The sequence below is a fragment of the Protomyctophum parallelum genome (assembly GCF_964188405.1).
Source record: "Protomyctophum parallelum genome assembly, chromosome: 2".
NCBI lineage: Eukaryota > Metazoa > Chordata > Actinopteri > Myctophiformes > Myctophidae > Protomyctophum > Protomyctophum parallelum.
The window spans coordinates 39,729,358-39,748,434 of record NC_139699.1 but is presented as its reverse complement, the minus strand read 5'-3'; the positions used below and the strand labels follow the sequence as shown (position 1 = coordinate 39,748,434).

The following is a 19,077-nucleotide window of genomic DNA, read 5'->3' as shown; positions in this document are numbered from 1 at the left end:
TCTGGTCTGTCTGTCATTACCTCATTCCCTGGGTTCATGCCCAGACTAGTGTTGACCCGTGTGGTTCAGTGTGGTGGCGCGAGGTGGTCCTGCCGTGTCCCTTTGAGTGGTCCGGTGACACAGCATTTGAAATCCAACGGAACAAGGGTAGCCCCCTGTGGGACTGACCACAGGGGGCTACAGTAAACCTCACAGTCCCACTGGACCCCTTACGGGTCCATTTGGTACACTCTCAGACCAGTAAACCCCCACTCCCCTCTCTGGCACGGTTCCACTGGACTGTGTTTCTGATGACGTGCATGACCGATGGTTTCATATCCACATTGCCAACTAAGTAATTCCTCAGTAAATCCTCCATCAATATTAAATTGATTTGCTGTTGTTGAATGTATATGATTTACAATTTACATTTTAGGCATTTAGCAGATGCTCTTAATCCAGAGAGATTTACAGTAAGCAAGAACAACACAAGGTAATACATCATATGCATAGAAATAGTCATCTAGGATCATAGGTAAACCATGAACCTTTCATCCGTCTAACAGTAGAATATCCATACATTTAAACTATAAACACTATAGCATGGTCAATGATGGCATCTGTCTATACATAACATGGGATCTAAATTACATTTTAGCCTTGTCATAAGCTTGTCGAGGCTATGGCAGGTGCTATGGACTAAGGTGGAGTCTGAAGAGGTGCATCTTCAGATTACGGCGGAAGATTGGGAGTGAGTGGAATTGGGAGTTAATTCCATAGTCTGGGAGATGTACATACTGTAGGACCACAATGGAAACGAGTCCCCAGGACTATTTTTGTCTTACCCTTTTACCCTTAAAGGTTTTATGACATTCATTTTCATTTCTTTTTCTTTTTCTTTTTTCTTTTAGGTTTTATGACCTCAATTACACCCAAAAAACCTGAACTTTGAACATTCAGTGGATTTTCTGTCGTCTGACGTTTTCTTTGGGGTTTGGAAGACTTTTGAGCTACAATGAAAACAGGCAACACAGTGAAACAGTGACATCTGCTGGCAAATCCCATTGACATATATGGGATTTGCAGTAAGTGATGTCACTTACTGCCGGCAAATCAGAGCACCTGTTTGAGCCAGAAAACCCCAGATCACAGAAAATCTACTGAATGTTAAAAGTTCATGTTTTTTGGGTGCAATTGAGATTAGAAAACCAAAAAAAAATAAGAACAATTCCAAAACCTTTTTTTTAATGTCACAATCCCTTTAATGTCTTGACTGTACCTTGTGCTGTTTTACATGTCTGACTAATATAGTATGTGTGAAACTCTCCCAGATGTTGATGGTGACACACATCTTCTCCCAATACCATGGAAAGATTTTTTTATAAAAAATCTTCATTGTTGCTGATATTGTGGAGGAAGTCATGTTTGGAAAGAACACACTTTGCTGGTCATAAAAATGTCTTCCAGAACTACGTGCATTGGGGTTTACAGACGGGTGGAAGAATGGGTGTAAATCACCTCTCCAGTGTATTCATGCTTCCTGCTGGCATAAAAAACACCATGGATGTCAGGCCGCTTCACTAAATACTTGGAACGATCCGTCTGTCTGTCTGCCAAGTCTGTCTGTCTGTCTGTCAGCCTGCCAAGGCTGTCTGTCTGCCTGCCTGCCTGCCTGCCTGTCTGCCTGCCTGCCTGCCTGCCTGCCTGCCTGCCTGTCATGCCTGCCTGCCTGTCTTGCCTGCCTGCCTGTCTTGCCTGCCTGCCTGCCAAGGCTGACCCCAGAGTTCCTTTCCTTCACTTTAAACGGGTGTTGTGCATATTCTTGGGTTTTTTTTATTGGCTGTCCTGTAAAGGAAGGCCTTACTGCCACGTTGAACGATGATTACACATATCCTCATGTGAACTGACTTCCCTTTTGGACTGAGCAGCTTTGACATTCCACCATCAGATGAGAGTACCTATGAACCAGGGGTCAGCAATATGTCCGTACACTACACAAAGAAATGTGTCCGTAGCAAAGACTTGTCCTTGTCCGTGGCATCTTCTTTTTTTTAACACCATTATAATTTCCTTTTTTTGGTTCATAAGACCTTCATAAGACCTTCTGGTAATATTATTGGCCAACAAAAATGGCCAAGCCAGATGGCGATGATCCCTGCAACGTATCAGGTCTGCTCTGAATGGCAGTCCAATTGCTCTGTGGTTTCAATCAGTCGTCACCAACAGCCTCAGGATTTTGGGAAAATCACATTCAGTGATGTGAGATACTACTGCATGAACATCACTCTGTTTTGACCTTGGCTCAGCTTGTCCTAAAGAGCAGAGATTAATAGATTTTTCCTTAGCCGCTGCCCAGCAGAATAACGTGTTCGGCGGTGACTCACAAATGGAGCGATGAGGTCAGGGCTGTCGGCACGTTGTTTCACCCCTTCCTTTCCTTTCCTGTCAGAAACGTCTTGTGTCCGCCCTGTCTACTACATAGGATGCTAAAGAAGTGTCACAAATGGGCAGTGTGCGGTTGGTCTGCTGACCAGTATGTCCTAATTCTTTGCCCGATAACAATGTGGCTGCTTTTGTTTTACATTTAGAGGGGTTAGGGGGATGTTTCCTCCTTTATTGACAGCGCTCAGAGACAGGACATTCCAAGAGCCGGGTCTCCCCCGACTCTTGGGATTTTGCGTAGCATTAGCCTGACATTTTAACCAATACCCTGTCTATGTGTAGCACAGCCCTCTCAGTAGGGATGGAACCATATAAATTACACGATTATTGTGTCAAAAATAATTGATCGATTTACGGTATATTCGTGATAATCAAAATGTGCTTAAAATTTTAAATGCCACTTTTGTTAACCACTTGAACCCCCATATTCTTGGGAGAACGCTACACAACGTGTTGTGAGCTTGTGGATCTGTTATTTTTGCCGAATCGATTTGTGAAGAGTGAAATGAGAGCGTACCAAATACACTCTTTACAGGTCAGTTATATCAAGTATAGAGGGATTAACCCTTTTGATGTTTTTACCCTTCAAGACGTGTTGCTATGTTGTGCAGTATATAGAAACATATTTTTTTTCTAATTTATGAATACATATTTGAATTGAAAGGATTCCAGGAAAGGTCAGGATTTAGAAGACATTTTTAGAATCGACCTCAGTCCTCAGTCCAAAATGGGTTAAGTGTTGCTGAATTTGCAGCTCAACAAAAGCTAATTCATCCTAGCGTATGGCGGATGACAATTTCACGCTAAATAAAAAATCTCTGCAATATGATTATTGTGAACGTTTTTTTATCACGATAATCGCGTCCCATCGCTACATCTCACCACATACATGCTGAGGCCACAGTGCAGCCAAGGCATCGGCGCAGGGTGTGGACACGGAGGGGTGTCCCGTTCCACAGACGCAGTACACCCGGCCAGCTCAAAGTGATTCACTGAGGAATTTGTTTACTTGTGGCGGAGCTACAAATAACTGCTGGGTTTATACAGGCCGGGCGAACGGCGACTTCCCCTCCAGGCGGCCGTGCAACATAAACAGAGTCGTGAGGGGGACATACTGGAGAGTCTTATTAAAGCACAACCGCTACACATGTTCCACATGGCCACATGGATCCCATTACTCACTGGGGAGCGTTTCCCTTCCACCAGGGAATCTTCTGGCCCTGAGCTCCGTATCACCCCATGCTCTGGCAGTTTGTCTGAGCCTGACTCTGGTGTGTTAGTAGTTACGTCAGTCAGTCTGATGCCGTTTGGAATTGGGAGAGGTGTAGTAGAGCTTTGCAAAAGCTAAGTTGGTGATTGATTCAGTAAATTAATGTGACACTTGTCCTAAGTAGTTTGGCCCATAAATGTTTTCTCCACTCCGGAAGTCCCTCCAGAGGTTGCCTGGTGTTTTTTGAGTGGTGCCAAACAGCTCCAATGACTGACCGCGTGTGTATGTCTGTCTGTCTGAGTACGGCCTCAACAGATGCAATACCTAATATGATGTTGAACAGCCTAAATTATGAACATATTGCATTTCCTCTCGTCCCTCCTGCAGGCCTTTGGGAACGCCAAGACGGCCCACAACAACAACTCCAGTCGTTTTGGAAAGTTCATCCAAGTCAACTATCAGGAGAGTGGCACCGTCAGAGGGTGAGAGGACACATCGTGTCATGTTTCTGATGAATGGACCCTTCACTAAGTCCATTGTGATGGTCACCCATTGAGATGCATGTTAATGACGGGATTTCTCCATATACATTATCGATCATTTCAGTAGCAAGAGCTTCAAAATGTCTTCTAAGTCTAGCCAACAAGGCCTGCAGTAGGCTATGCACGGGACACAATCTGCATGACGTTATTTCAATTAACTAGAAATACGAGGAAATATTAGAGGGAGAAACGCTATCGAACTCAATCAAGCCGAGTTTTCATGTAATGCACGACTACGGTGATTAGTATATTGCCATCACCTGGGTGTGTAGTCGTGGTGATTAGTACAGTATATTGCCATCACCTGGGTGGGTAGTCGTGGTGATTAGTATATTGCCATCACCTGGGTGGGTAGTCGTGGTGATTAGTATATTGCCATCACCTGGGTGGGTAGTCGTGGTGATTAGTACAGTATATTGCCATCACCTGGGTGGGTAGTCGTGGTGATTAGTATATTGCCATCACCTGGGTGGGTAGTCGTGGTGATTAGTATATTGCCATCACCTGGGTGGGTAGTCGTTTAACCTTCCCGATGTTAATTACATTCACAGCTAGTATGAGGTGATGGAACACATGCATGTGGCGGCTGACAAGATAAAGTAAAGGATGAACAATATTTCTCATGCACATTTTATTATTGTTATTTTTTTCCACAGTGCTTATGTGGAGAAGTACCTTTTGGAGAAGTCCAGGCTGGTGTACCAGGAGCACAATGAAAGGTACTGTATCCTACTGTATTACATTATAAAGTACTGAACATCCTACTGTATTAACCCATTTAGGCCTGACGTAGAAATAAAAAAAATGTCTTCTAAATGTTGACAGTTTTCTGAAATACCTCATGTTTCTGTATCAGTGGTTCTGTATTTCATGTCAAGGACCCCCAGAATTATTTGAGGCACATTTTCACGAATTTTCAAAAATAGCAGACCTACTTGCTAGTTTTCTATTACCTGCTAGTTTTCAATAGCTAAATTATAACATAATTTTTAAAACACCAAAAGAGAGAGAGAGAGAGAGAGTGTGTGTGTGTGTGTGTGTGTGTGTGTGTGTGTGTGTGTGTGTGTGTGTGTGTGTGTGTGTGTGTGTGTGTGTGTGTGTGTGTGTGTGTGTGTGTGTGTGTGTGTGTGTGTGTGTGTGTGTGTGTGTGTGTGTGTGTGTGTGTGTGTGTGTGAGTGAGAGAAAGAGTGTTCCACATGATGAAAAGCAGTGTGAAGCTCACCATCAACCACGTGGGGTTGACACTAATGTGTTGTGCTGCTGGCTGGGGCAGCGTGGCAAGGGTTAACCTCACTGTCAGGGGCAAGCAGTGCATGGGCCCCCCGTGTTACCCACCTCTTATTGAGATGGATTGCTGACACTGGTGTGTGTGTGTGTGTGTGCACGTGCGCTGCACTGCGCTTCCCCCAAAAGAGGACCTTGGTTACACAGCTGCAATACGCTCTTGACCTGTAACCTTCAAGCAGCAGCTAAATACTATCAGCTGAATGAGCGGCGCCTAATGGTCTTTTCAGCGTTTATATTTGTCTTGTTTGCACATTGCTAGAAGTGTTCATGTTTTGTTTGTACTGTTGCTGTTTGACCACTGCACGAACCAATCTCTCTGTTTGACCACTGCACGAACCAATCTCTCTGTTTGACCACTGCACGAACCAATCTCTCTGTTTGACCACTGCACGAACCAATCTCTCTGTTTGACCACTGCACGAACCAATCTCTCTGTTTGACCACTGCACGAACCAATCTCTCTGTTTGACCACTGCACGAACCAATCTCTCTGTTTGACCACTGCACGAACCAATCTCTCTGTTTGACCACTGCACAAACCTCTTTCTCCCGCTCACAAAAACTGTCTCTTGTCGTCCAGAAATTACCACGTGTTTTACTACCTGCTGGCAGGAGCAAGCGAAGAAGAAAGAACATCGTTTCACCTCAAGAAGCCTGAAGAATATCATTACCTCAACCAGGTGAGACCTTAGAATAGCATTACCTCAACCAGGTGAGACCTTAGAATAGCATTACCTCAACCAGGTGAGAATATCAATACCTCAACCAGGTGAGAATATCATTACCTCAACCAGGTGAGAATATCATTACCTCAACCAGGTGAGAATATCATTACCTCAACCAGGTGAGACCTTAGAATAGCATTACCTCAACCAGGTGAGAATATCATTACCTCAACCAGGTGAGAATATCATTACCTCAACCAGGTGAGAATATCATTACCTCAACCAGGTGAGAATATCATTACCTCAACCAGGTGAGACATTAGAATATAATTACCTCAACCAGGTGAGAATATAATTACCTCAACCAGGTGAGACCTTAGAATATCATTACCTCAACCAGGTGAGACATCAGCATCATTTAGGATATCAATCTTACAGCATGCCGCATTGCAGCACGACGTGAGCTTACAGATCAACTACTGACTGTGCCACCGTACCCCCTTCAGAACTATTCTGATTGTCGGACGGAGCAGCAATGCTGTTGCACAACAACAACCACGTTGACTTCTCTCTGGATGTGGAGAATGCAGCCAACCCACCCACTCCTCTTCTCCTATTCAGCTGTGCTCTGATTGGTCCAACCCACGCCCCTTCTCCTACTCAGCTGAACTTTGAGTCTGATTGGTTGAACATAGCAGACTGCCCCCCCTGACGCTCGTATTATAACCCCCGCTGTTTTCAGACAACAGTCGAGTTCTGCTTTTTTTTCAAACGTAACACTGAACAGACTCACTGTGTTATAACAATCTGAGCTGATGATAACTCAACAACTAGAAGTTTAATGTGTGTCTCTACAACAGCATGTGGCTCCCGAACACCCCAAAACATTTATTTGATGTTTGTCCAGGACCAAAACTAGTGGAAAACAGTTTCCAGTACTGGAATGTTTGAACATTTAGCTTTTTGGGGAATGTTTTTAGAAAATGTTTTGAATAATAAAAAAAAATAGGAAGAAAATAAAGGGACCCATACAAAATGTGTCCGACCCAGGAACCAGTGCAGTCTATGTGGTCCCCAAACCGACCCAGGAACCAGTGCAGTCTATGTGGTCCCCAAACCGACCCAGGAACCAGTGCAGTCTATGTGGTCCCCAAACCGACCCAGGAACCAGTGCAGTCTATGTGGTCCCCAAACCGACCCAGGAACCAGTGCAGTCTATGTGGTCCCCAAACCGACCCAGGAACCAGTGCAGTCTATGTGGTCCCCAAACCGACCCAGGAACCAGTGCAGTCTATGTGGTCCCCAAACCGACCCAGGAACCAGTGCAGTCTATGTGGTCCCCAAACCGACCCAGGAACCAGTGCAGTCTACAGCATGTGGTTCCCAAACCTTTGCTGGAGAACCAAAAGAGAAGTGTTGTCTCACACAGGACCCACACTAGTGAAAATAGTAGATCTACAAGCTCTTAAGCTCTTGGGTAAGCTTGTAGATCAGCTATATTTTCACTACTCAAAGGTTTTTGGGGGGTGTGAAATCAGTCACATGTCAGTTGAACACTATCTCTCTCTTTCTCTCTGTCTCTCTCTCTTTCTGTCTCTCTCTCTTTCTCTCTCTCTCTCTTTCTCTCTCTCTCTGTCAATAGGAAACTGAGGCTAAAAGTGCACATTCCACTGGTGGTGGCTTTCAACAACTCCTATAGTCTATCTCTCTCTCTCTCTCTCCCCCCCTCCCTCCCAATTTTTTTGCAATTTTTTAACTGAAATCCTGAAAATGTATATTTTTATTTTATTTCAAATGCCTTCAATAATATGAACTAAATACAAATATATTGGATATAAAAAAGACAATAACATTTTAATACTAGTCATTAAGCTACAAATGTTGATTGAAGTAATTAAAGCAGGGCATGTGTCCATGTTTGGAATTGTAACAGCTGAAATAAATAATATATCAGTATTCCGATATGAACCTGGGGCCGCAGTAAGTGAAGGTGGGGGCCGCATGTGGACCCCGGTCCGCCAGTTGCCCATGTATGGCCTAACCTACAGTATTGCCTACATGCCTTATTTCTCTTTTTTCAGTGACACATAACAAGCGACACGATGCATCCACGGACGCATGCGCGCACGGACGCGCACACACACACACACACACACACACACACACACACACACACACACACACACACTATGCAAGACGAGCACAAACCCACTGTGACTGTGTGGAATGTGGATGTTGTTTAAGAGTTGTTGCACCTCTCTCTCTCTCTCTCTCTCTCTCTCTCTGCCTGCCAGAGGCACATAGCTCCGCCTCTCATGTCATACTGAGGCCCGCCCCCCTTATCCCAAAGCCAACGCCCACTGCTGAGAATTCCTTCCATAAGTTCCATTCCTCCTGTGTGCAACAGTGGTTCTCAACCTGTGGGTCACAACCCCAAAATTATTATATATATATGTTGTTTTTGTTTGTTTGTTTGTTTTGGGAAGGGGGGGGGGGGGAGGCCCAGATGACAGTAAAGTGTCAATTTAAGCCTTTTTAATACCTTTTTCCCCTCAATCTTTTCCTAATTTTAAGTCTACAAAAATATATCCTGTGAGAACCAAGAACAATGTTGTCACAATGTCTCATTTCCAAAATTATACTGTGCGTGTGAGGATATTTGGCTCTCACAATTATACAGTAGTTATGCACACACACACACACACACACACACACACACACACACACACACACACACACAGACACAGACAGACACACACGCATGCACATGCACTCACAAGCACAAACTGAACTAATCCTTTTCCCTTTTTGAGTGTGCAACCACTCTTATAAACAGCTATGTGAGTCCCTGGCTGGCTGTGTCCCTGTGTCCCTGGGTCTGAGCACAGAAATGGCACCGGTACCAAGTGTCACTGTTGCGCAGCCTAACACACCACCAAGTCTCACGGTTGTGCAGCCTAACACACAGACACACACACACGCTCGCGTGCACGGCTGTGGCTCAGGAGGTAGAGCAGGTCGTCCAATGATCCCTGGGTCGGCGGTTCGAATCTCGGCTCCTCCTGTCCACATGTCGAAGTGTCCTTGGGCAAGACACTGAACCCTACATTGCCCCAAATGAGTTGGTCGGTGTGAGCTTACCACCATTGGTGTGTGAATGTGGGAAGTGAGGAGGACGCTGGCGTCGACTGTTCGCCGCTTCACCTCCCAATGTATGAATGAATGAACCATTGTACAGTACAGTACGCACAGCACAGCACCACTCACTTCAGACAGGTCTGATTTTATTTACTGTACTTACACAGAGCACAACAGATTATAACTCAATCCAACTCTTTCATGAGCACAACAGATTATAACTCAATCCAACTCTTTCATGATTTGATTTCCTTTTCTTCACTGCTCCTCCCTCAAGCTTTCAATATGAAGTTCCAAAGAAAGAAAATCCTGTTAACTGATGATTGCAAATGTTGCATGATAGTAATAATTGTGTGTGTGTGTGTGTGTGTGTGTGTGTGTGTGTGTGTGTGTGTGTGTGTGTGTGTGTGTGTGTGTGTGTGTGTGTGTGTGTGTGTGTGTGTGTGTGTGTGTGTGTGTGTGTGTGTGTGTGTGTGTGTGCGTGTGCATGTGCATGTCATGCATGCATGCTTGTGCATTTGTGTATGCATGATTGACTCTGAGGATAAATACTTATTTTCATTCATATAATACATTAAGAGTACAAGAGAGTACAGCTGTGAGGTTCAAACATTGTATGCATTACACCATGCAGATCTATTTCTAATTGCATGTATTTCCATTGCTCTGTGTGTGTGTGTGTGTGTGTGTGTGTGTGTGTGTGTGTGTGTGTGTGTGTGTGTGTGTGTGTGTGTGTGTGTGTGTGTGTGTGTGTGTGTGTGTGTGTGTGTGTGTGTGTGTGTGTGTGTGTGTGCGTGCGTGCGTGCGTGCGTGCGTGCGTGCGTGCGTGCGCGTGTGTGCTCTAACTGCCAATGGAATGCTGCTGCTGCCTAACCCTAAAACCTCCATCAACTCTACCTTAACCTTTCCAGATGACAAAGAAAGTCCACCGTCCGCACTGGGAGTCTTACTGTGAGAGCCAACTGGTCAGTATCTGTTATCCCTCTGCCTCTCATGGTCCAGCCAGGGTGTGCACGTACACGTACACTACGATGTGCGATGGTTGCTCCCTAGACAAGTAGCCGCTCTCTCACCACCCATGCTAGCCGCAATTTCCAACACCAACCATTGACAGCCCATACATCCAAACAGAAAGATCTGATTGTATTAAACAACGTTAAACTCACCAACATTGCAGCTGTATTGAAAGCTTGAATTATCCTCTTTCTATCGGCATGTTTTCCATCGTAGACATGTGTTTAAGCTACTTTCTGTCAAGAAGGTGCAGGTGATAGGTCCTGCATACCACTTCTTTTGAATTTGCACATAATGCACATAAGGCAGTAGGACGTTGCGTTGTTGAAAATGAGCGCTTCCAAACTCCAAAACTTGGATAAGTGTTGTTAATCAACTGCATAGAATGTATTGACAGAAAGTTGCTAACATGGTGGAGTTTTATGAAACAAACACTTTACAGATAGAAAGAGGAGAATTCCAGCTTTCCGTACAGCTGCAATGATGGTGAGTTTAATGTTGTTTAATACAATCAGACATGTCTTTTCTGTTTGGATGTATGGGCTGTCAACGGCCGGTGTTGCAACTATATATTAAAAATATATCTAGTGTTGCAAATTGCGGCTGCACCCACGCCTCATGCCACGCATTCTGTGAACAACCACACACCTCCCTCCACTTTGCTCCCTTTGTTGCTTATTTGGTCATTTCCTGGTTGGTGGTGGTTTTGTTTTGTTTGTGTCTGTGTGTATCTTCCTCCTGCTTGTGTCTGTTATAGTGTTGTTGTTATTCGGGTCATTATAGCGCTCCCTGTGCTGCTTTGGGCTTTTTTTTCTTGGTCATTGACACTTGAAAGGTTGTTTTAGTGGTCTGCCTCGGAGTCAAATTATTAACACCAATAATTAGCATGTTATTATGCGTTTCAACCACAGCCTGACCCTTTAAGACGATAATACGCAAAGGTGTGTATGTCTGAGTAGGGCGTGTTGATTTAAGTGTGAAATTCTCCATTTTTACATGTGTTGTCTGCGTAATCTGTGTATGTAGAGTGCATGTAAATGTGTGCATGTGGGTTGGGGTGTCATCCGTCATGTTGTCTGTGTAGGTTCAGTGTGTAAATCAGTGATCTTTCCTGTTCGCCTACAGACAAACAGAAATCCCCTCGTCAATCTCACTGGCGGTTCGGTTTGTCTCCCGTTGCTCATATAAAAGCTACTCATACAGTACATTTCTAATCCTCTTTCCAACGGGACACGTTGCTGCAGACAGAGAAAAGCAACACTGTGTTTTCCACTACATGAGCAGAGCCAGGCCGTGGCGGGAAGTACCCTACTTAAGTACAATATTTGCACATTTCAGTACTTCTACTCAACTATATATTGTAATTATTTTCTAACTTTAATTACTAGTTACTTCATAGATTTAGATTATGATTACAAAACATCACTTCAGCCCTAAACTGTATACTTCAGCTATTTGAAAATAGCAGATCTACAAGCTCACAATGTATGAAAATGGCAGATCTACAAGCTCACAATGTGACGTGTTATGAGACTTATTAATTTTGAAAACTTAAAATGGGCCATTTCGGCACATTGAATACTTTTACTTTTGGTACTTAAAGTATATTTTTATGCCAATACTTTTACTCAAGTACATGGTGAATAAAATGGTAAATGGTGCATTTATATAGCGCCTTTATCCAAGGCGCTTTACAGAGATTGTGCATTACATTCACCCATTCACACACACATTCATACACCGATGGCAGCGGAAACCATGCAAGGCACCAACTAGCACATCGGGAGCAATTAGGGGTTCAGTGTCTTGCTCAAGGACACTTCGACAGTAACTCTGGGGGAGCCCGGGTTCGAACTGGCAACCTTACGGTTACCATCCAGGCACTCTACCCCTGAGCCACCGCCGCCCCATGTTTACATGTTTATTTATATCGGACTTGTACTTGTAACAGAGATTATCTACACAGTATTGATACTTTTACTTAACTTTTTCCATGAGCAGAGCATACACGTGTGTGTGTGTGTGTGTGTGTGTGTGTGTGTGTGTGTGTGTGTGTGTGTGTGTGTGTGTGTGTGTGTGTGTGTGTGTGTGTGTGTGTGTGTGTGTGTGTGTGTGTGTGTGTGTGTGTGTGTGTGTGTGTGTGTGTGTGTGTGTGTGTGTGCGTAAAAACTACTCTCACCTGTGGTCATGAAGTGTGGGTCATGACTGAAAGAATAAGGTCGCCAAAATGAGTTTTCTTCGACGGGTGTCTGGCATCTCCCTTAGTGAGAGGGTGAGAAGTTCAGTCACACGAGAGAGACTCGGAGTAGAGGCGCTGCTCCTTCGCCTGTTAACACATTGAGTACGCCGACTGCCTTCAAAATATAGGCTATAGAATACCGGAGGTGTCTGATCGCTTTTACTTTGAAAGCCATGAACCGGAAACACTTTCCTAAAAAAGTTGACTTTACAAAGTGACCTCAACATCCCCGATCATCTTAATATATTGTTTTACGCTCCAAAAAGCGTTCATATTTTGCGGGAGAGACGGATGAGGAGCAGAAAATAAGCGCCAGCATATCGCTCTATTCATCACCACGGAGAGCGCCCTGGATTAGGAGCTACGAGTCATTCTTTCCGTCTCGCTAACGTGGGAGTCAATAATAAGCTAATAGTTGCACTGAGCGTTAGCATACGGCAAGCGAAAAGCGAAATGCCAAAAAAATAAATAGGAAAAATTCTGAATATTAATATCTCGCCCCGCATCGCTGGGATGTCGCTAGGACGTCCTCAGACGTCCTTAGAACTCTACTCTACTCTATCCTATGACGTTCTCAGGCGTCCTACGTGCTGTAAGTGTTAAGGAGCCAGCTTAGGTGGTTCGGGCATCTGGTTAGGATGCCTCTCGGGCTTCTCCCTAGGGAGATCCTCGACGCACGTCCCACTGGGAGGAGACCCAGGCGCAGTTGGAGGAAACACATCGATTCACTGGCCTTGGAACGTCTCGGAATCCCCCAGGAGGAAGTCACTAATGTTGCTCTGGAGAGGGAAGTCTGGAGCACATCCGACTATGGATAAGCGGTTGAAGATGGATGGATGGAACTAGTTAAAAAACTAGAAAAAGTGCCCTTCTGGGCACAGGTCTCCACCAGGATGAGCAAATGTGAAAAATTCCAGGCAAAGGTTTTTCCTTGGCCTCTAGGGAGTTGGCATACAAAGTTATCCACAGATCCGTGCAGTTAGAGGTAAAAACACTTTTCGGCCAGTTATAGCGCCACCTTGAGGCTGAGTTGAAATTGTTCATGTGGCATTTCGTCCTCGGCCTAGTGGGAATGTGGGTGCACAATTTCACGGGAATCACGCGATGTGTTCATGATTTGCAGCATTTTGTTTGAAACTGAGCACTCCTGTGAACTTTGGAAGCCAATCTTAACCAATCAGGATGGAGTCTGAGAAATCTGAAAGACCTGTTTCGTTGAATGGCTCTAGAGAGACTGTCTACCAATTTGCGCGATGTTTGGACAAAATCTGTAGGTGTACTGTGCAAAAACTTGTTTTGCACAAAGCGGCCTCCTGGTGGCGCTATAACAGGCCGTTCTGGAAAGTTTGGGGCAGAGGTTCATCGTTGGCATCCAGGGAGTGTGTGTGCAAAATGTGGCATCGACCGGGTTAACGGTGGCCGAGATTAGCTGGTCACGGACAGACACACACACGGACACACACACACACGGACGGACGGACGGACGGACGGAGTGCAAAACATACTCTCTCCCCATGCCTTCGGCCTGGTGGAGACAATAAAAATTGTTAAAAACGAAGGGAAAGGTAAACAAACAAAGTGGGTGTTAGGGATTTATGTAGGGAAAGCCAGTCTGAAAAGGTGGGTTTTCAGTGTGCCTGGATGTGGTGAAGGTGGAGGCAGCTCTGATGTGAGTTGGGAGTGAGTTCCACAGTGAAGGGGTGGTCACCAAGAAGGCCCTGTTCGTTTGTTAGACTAGGTTTCCAGGAGGTTGGCAGTGCTTCACCTGTGGGGAAATATATTCATGACAGTAAAAATGTTGGGAAGTATGTCACTATGTCATGAGTTGATGGCGACAAAATAATGCTGTCCTACATGCATTGTCCCATTTAGTTACCATGCATATTATGGATTGTCCACTAGACTAGAGTTCTCGTCAGGCCTGAAAATGTACTCATTCCGTGCGATTGACGAGATTTCTCGTCATTGAACACTTTGTCCACATTGCCAAAGACGAGATTGTCTTTTCTTATTATTTTGTTTTGGTTTTACACTAGATGGCGCTTGGCTAACATTTGAGTCACTGTTTAACCCTCAGCCATATATGGAAACTAACCTCGCCTCACCAGGCTTTCCACCGCCTCGGAGTGTTTCAAAAGTCTGTATGATCCGGGCTGGGGCCGTCATGTTGTAGTATTGTTTTGTAGTCACCAGACAGGAAGAAGCGGAAGCGGAAACTTCCTTTTCCCTCTCAATAAAAGCTCTCGTAAGCGAGAGCTTTTATTGAGAGGGAAAAGGAAGTTTCTGCTTCGGCTTCTTCCTGTTTGTTGTAGGCAAACCATTGCCTACAACATGACGTAAGCATATCATCCGGCTCCAGCCCGGATCATATACCGAAATGAAATGGTGCCCAGGCTATATGGAAACAGGGAGTCATGTGATCACAAAAGATCAACTCCTCTTCCTGCTTCGCCATTATGGGTTTTTCAATGAAGAATAACAATGGATTGACACGGCCGTTTGAGTCGCGTTTTATTTATTTGTTAGTTATTTTTGTGGACACCCAGTGAAAGGAACTGTAATTATCAACGGTTGGGGAATCAATCGTAGTGGACAGAGGGTGTAATTCCTCTTTCTGCCTGCAGGACTGTTTCACAGTGGAAGGTGAGGACCTGAAGCATGACTTTGAGAGGCTGCAGCTGGCCATGGAAATGGTGGGCTTTCTGCCTGCCACACGCAAACAGTGAGTGGCGCACGCACACACACACGCACGCACGCACGCACGCACTCTCACTCACTCACTCACACACACACACACACACACACACACACACACACACACACACACACACACACACACACACACACACACACACACACACACACACACTGATCAGTAAGTTGTGCAAAAAACATTTTCAAACAGCATTCCCTCTTTGCCATTGCAGTATACAGTATATGTACTTAAAAAAGGTCCCTGCATGTCTCTGTGCTGACGTGACGTGACGTTCACCATGTTGTGTTCAGGATCTTCTGCCTGCTGTCAGCCATCCTCCACCTGGGAAACATCCGCTACAAGAAGAAGACCTACAGGGATGACTCCATCGACATCTGTAACCTAGAGGTCCTGCCCGTGGTCTCAGAGCTACTGGAGGTAAACATTAAGTTAAATAACTCTAACCTAACCCAGAGGTTCTGCTAGTTGTAGCTGAGCTACTGGAGGTAAGATCATTTACATGAACTAACTAATTAACTAACTACTGTAACCCTAACCTAACCCAGAGGTTCTGCTCATGGTCTCTGAACTACTGGAGCTAAAGATAATGTCAGCCCAAACATGATTCTGCCACTCTGCATTTTTTCAAATAGTGTTTAGATAAAAAACTATATGGAAAGAAGGGATGGCCAACATCCAACGTCTCTCATTTATTTAGGGTTTCTTGTCTTTGCTGTGAATTGACTCACAGAATGCTACCATCATGTGTCTTGTGGTTAAGTCTAGCTTCTCTTTTTTTCTACTGTTTCCCATCGTACACAAGCATTTTCCAGAGAAAGGATGGGGGGGGGGGGGGGGGGAGTCACAATTTGTTCGCCTGGAATTTGGGTTTCCATCCGAGCATATGTAATTATGTTGTTTCTAATTCTGTCATCCTTCTATAAATATTCTGGTGGCGTAAAACATATCTGTCTACAGACGGCATAAATGAGGGTGTCAGAGAGAGGAGGTTAAGTCTTTTAATGCACTGACGTTAGTGAATGATGACACATAACAGTGGTGAAGGCTAAAAGGAACGTGATACCATCGCAGCAATCGCTGCAGATTTCTTTTTGCAATAGATAGTCCACATGCACCCATGGATGGTGCTTCATGAATTATGCCCTCTGTCACACAGGCATGCACGCTGCATGTGCAGCTGAACACACACGGCATGCACAGCTAAAGAGAACATATAATGAGGAAGCTGGAATGTTGCCAAACTACGAATGTGACCTGGCATATGCTGCAATGTCTTGGTTCACAGTCAAACATGTGAAACATTAGCCAAATGCCTTTTGCGTAACGTAGTGTTTTGATGATAAGTTCAACCAGACATACTAATCAGATTCACACTCTAAAGCAGTCTTTCTCAAACCTTTTAGCTCTGGACCCAAGAAAGAGATGAGACGTTTGCCTGGGACCCAAACTAGTGAAAATAGCAGTTCTACAAGGCCCACAACGCAAACACTGATCTGAATAGGATCAATTGATGTAATTCCCTCATCTTCTTTTTAAATCGATCCATCGACGCAGTTACTGTATCATTACACTTCCACTAAATAGGATATCTAACTATAAAAAATGCACCACTAAACTCGAGAACCGTTCGCCCCACCGACTTCAAAATCGACACACGTGTTCCACCCCACCACAGGTAGTGCAGTGCCCGGTGTCAAGAAGGTTACCAGGGTCCATATACAGTATGGAGCTGGCCTGTTCTGACATCATTCTGATGTCTGCATAGACTCCATTTGGGCATGCCTGACAAAGAATTCCATATATGGGCATAAAAGGGACAGAGACATAATATCTGGGTGGGGCATTAATCTCCAACTTGCATCGTTCAAAGTAGGCCAGTGCCCAACGGGCACCGCTGTAGAGGCTCCAACGGGCACCGCTCTAGTTACACTAAATGACAATCTAATGTTATTAAATTAATGAATTAACAAAGGATGTTTGTTAATTTGTGATATCTTCAACTTCATGTCTAGGTCAAAGAAGAGATGCTGTTTGAGGCTCTGACGACGAGGAAGACGGTGACTGTGGGCGAGAGACTCATAGTGCCCTACAAACTGGCAGAGGTGAGACGACTTCTTCTTTTGTGTATCGTTGTCAACTTGTCATATGTCCAGCTCAGTGTCTTGTCTCCAGCCCCACTTGGAAGAGGCCGTCCACTGAAGAAGGTCTGTACGATTTGAAGCTACCACCCCATTACGGAGGTGGTTCAGGACGTTTCAGTGGCTGCGTGGCAGATGTTCTCCTTCGACTCCATCTCCCGGTTCATGGATGTAGTGGTGCAGACGTGTGGGCTCAGCCGACTCCCATTCCCGCTTCCAGGAAGTTGCCAGCCATGCCCTTGTAGATAGGTCCTCAGGGATGGAACCAAGCATCCCTTGTGCTGTCCTGTGGCGTGACTTGATTTTGCTTGAGTACACTGCCTTATAGTTGTTGTTTCGTGCGGGAACTGTAAGGGCAATGCATGATGAAAGAAGCGAAAAGATGATATTCTGTGTGGCACCACAGCTCACCTCACTCAAATTATAATACATTGTCATGGTCTGTTGTGTTACTTACTACTTGTAAGGCAGGGCATGTTTATTTGTGTAGCACATAAGTGCTTTACATGAAACATGAAGTGTTAAGAGATTAAGGCACAGAGCATTAAGAAAAAGAAGAACACTATGAAAGGACATTTGAATAAATAGGCTTGCGAGCCACATGATGTTGCTTTGCGCTCAAGATCATCAGATCAGACTCATGAAGCTTGACTTGCAGTGGAACAGTGATGAGACTAGCATGAACATGCATGTAGGGAAACAGAACAAGCAGGGTGGCTATCAGTGTTGATTTTGTCAACTAAAACTATGATGAAAAATGTTGGCCTTTTTTCACTGTTGAAAACCAAACAAAAACTAAATGAAAAATAACTAATATGATAATGATGACTAAAACAATATTGACCATTTTGTCTTGATTTGTCAACAAATAAAAACTAGACTAAATATGTCAGGGAGGGAATAGTGGAGAAGAGATCCAGTAGAACTAAAAGACTGGTTGTGCTCAGGTGTTGTGCTCTGAAAATAGCCGATCTACAAGCTCACAGCGTGTCACACTGTGACGCGTTGTGAGCTTGTTGATAGTCTATTTTCAGAATGCAAACAAGTGTAAAATCAGGCATTACTAAAATATGTCTACATATACATATACATATACAACTAAGTTGAATTTTATGCAAAAGACCATCAAAATCCACACTGCTGTGAACATGGCCATTTGTTCATTGGAACGTCCGGCCAAGTTGGCCGCGCGCAGGAATCAGGAATCGGTCTGTCTCCACAGTGGTGGACAGGAATCGAATCACAGTCTGTCTCCACAGTGGAGGACAGGAATCAGGAATTGGTCTGTCTCCACAGTGGTGGACAGGAATCGAATCACAGTCTGTCTCCACAGTGGTGGACAGGAATCGAATCACAGTCTGTCTCCACAGTGGTGGACAGGAATCGAATCACAGTCTGTCTCCACAGTGGAGGACAGGAACTGTACTCCTGTGCTACCCGGATGTGCCCGGACTTTTATTATTTCATTCTGCATATAAATAAACTCTTAAGCTTATTTATTGAGCTAAAGGCATACTGCCAACTTCATAGCCTTCTCATAGCCTCGGCTCTGTTGTTTACAGGATGGTGAGTGCCACGACATACTGGATGTTCTGGCAGTGCACGTGTGTGAACGCACACACACACACACACACACACACACACATGCACGCACACACACATGGACATGCACAGACAAAGCTTTTCTGTCTGTTTAGAGAGAGAGGA

General features: G+C 44.7%; 1 protein-coding gene across 9 annotated transcripts in view; it reads left to right on the top strand.

Moving 5' to 3' along the window:
• Positions 1–19,077, top strand: part of myo9aa (myosin IXAa) — a 156,809-nt gene that overhangs the window by 78,207 nt on the left and 59,525 nt on the right. For 7 of the 9 annotated variants that reach the window (XM_083758575.1, XM_083758571.1, XM_083758573.1 and 4 more), the window contains exons 5-11: positions 4,019–4,113; positions 4,830–4,892; positions 6,041–6,140; positions 10,175–10,228; positions 15,141–15,238; positions 15,523–15,649; positions 17,245–17,334. In XM_083758575.1, the coding sequence (XP_083614701.1) occupies positions 4,019–4,113; positions 4,830–4,892; positions 6,041–6,140; positions 10,175–10,228; positions 15,141–15,238; positions 15,523–15,649; positions 17,245–17,334 (627 nt within the window). Of the gene's footprint in view, positions 1–4,018; positions 4,114–4,829; positions 4,893–6,040; positions 6,141–6,510; positions 6,526–10,174; positions 10,229–15,140; positions 15,239–15,522; positions 15,650–17,244; positions 17,335–19,077 lie in introns of those variants that run through there. The other 2 variants (XM_083758574.1, XM_083758577.1) reach the window with 2 other exon arrangements.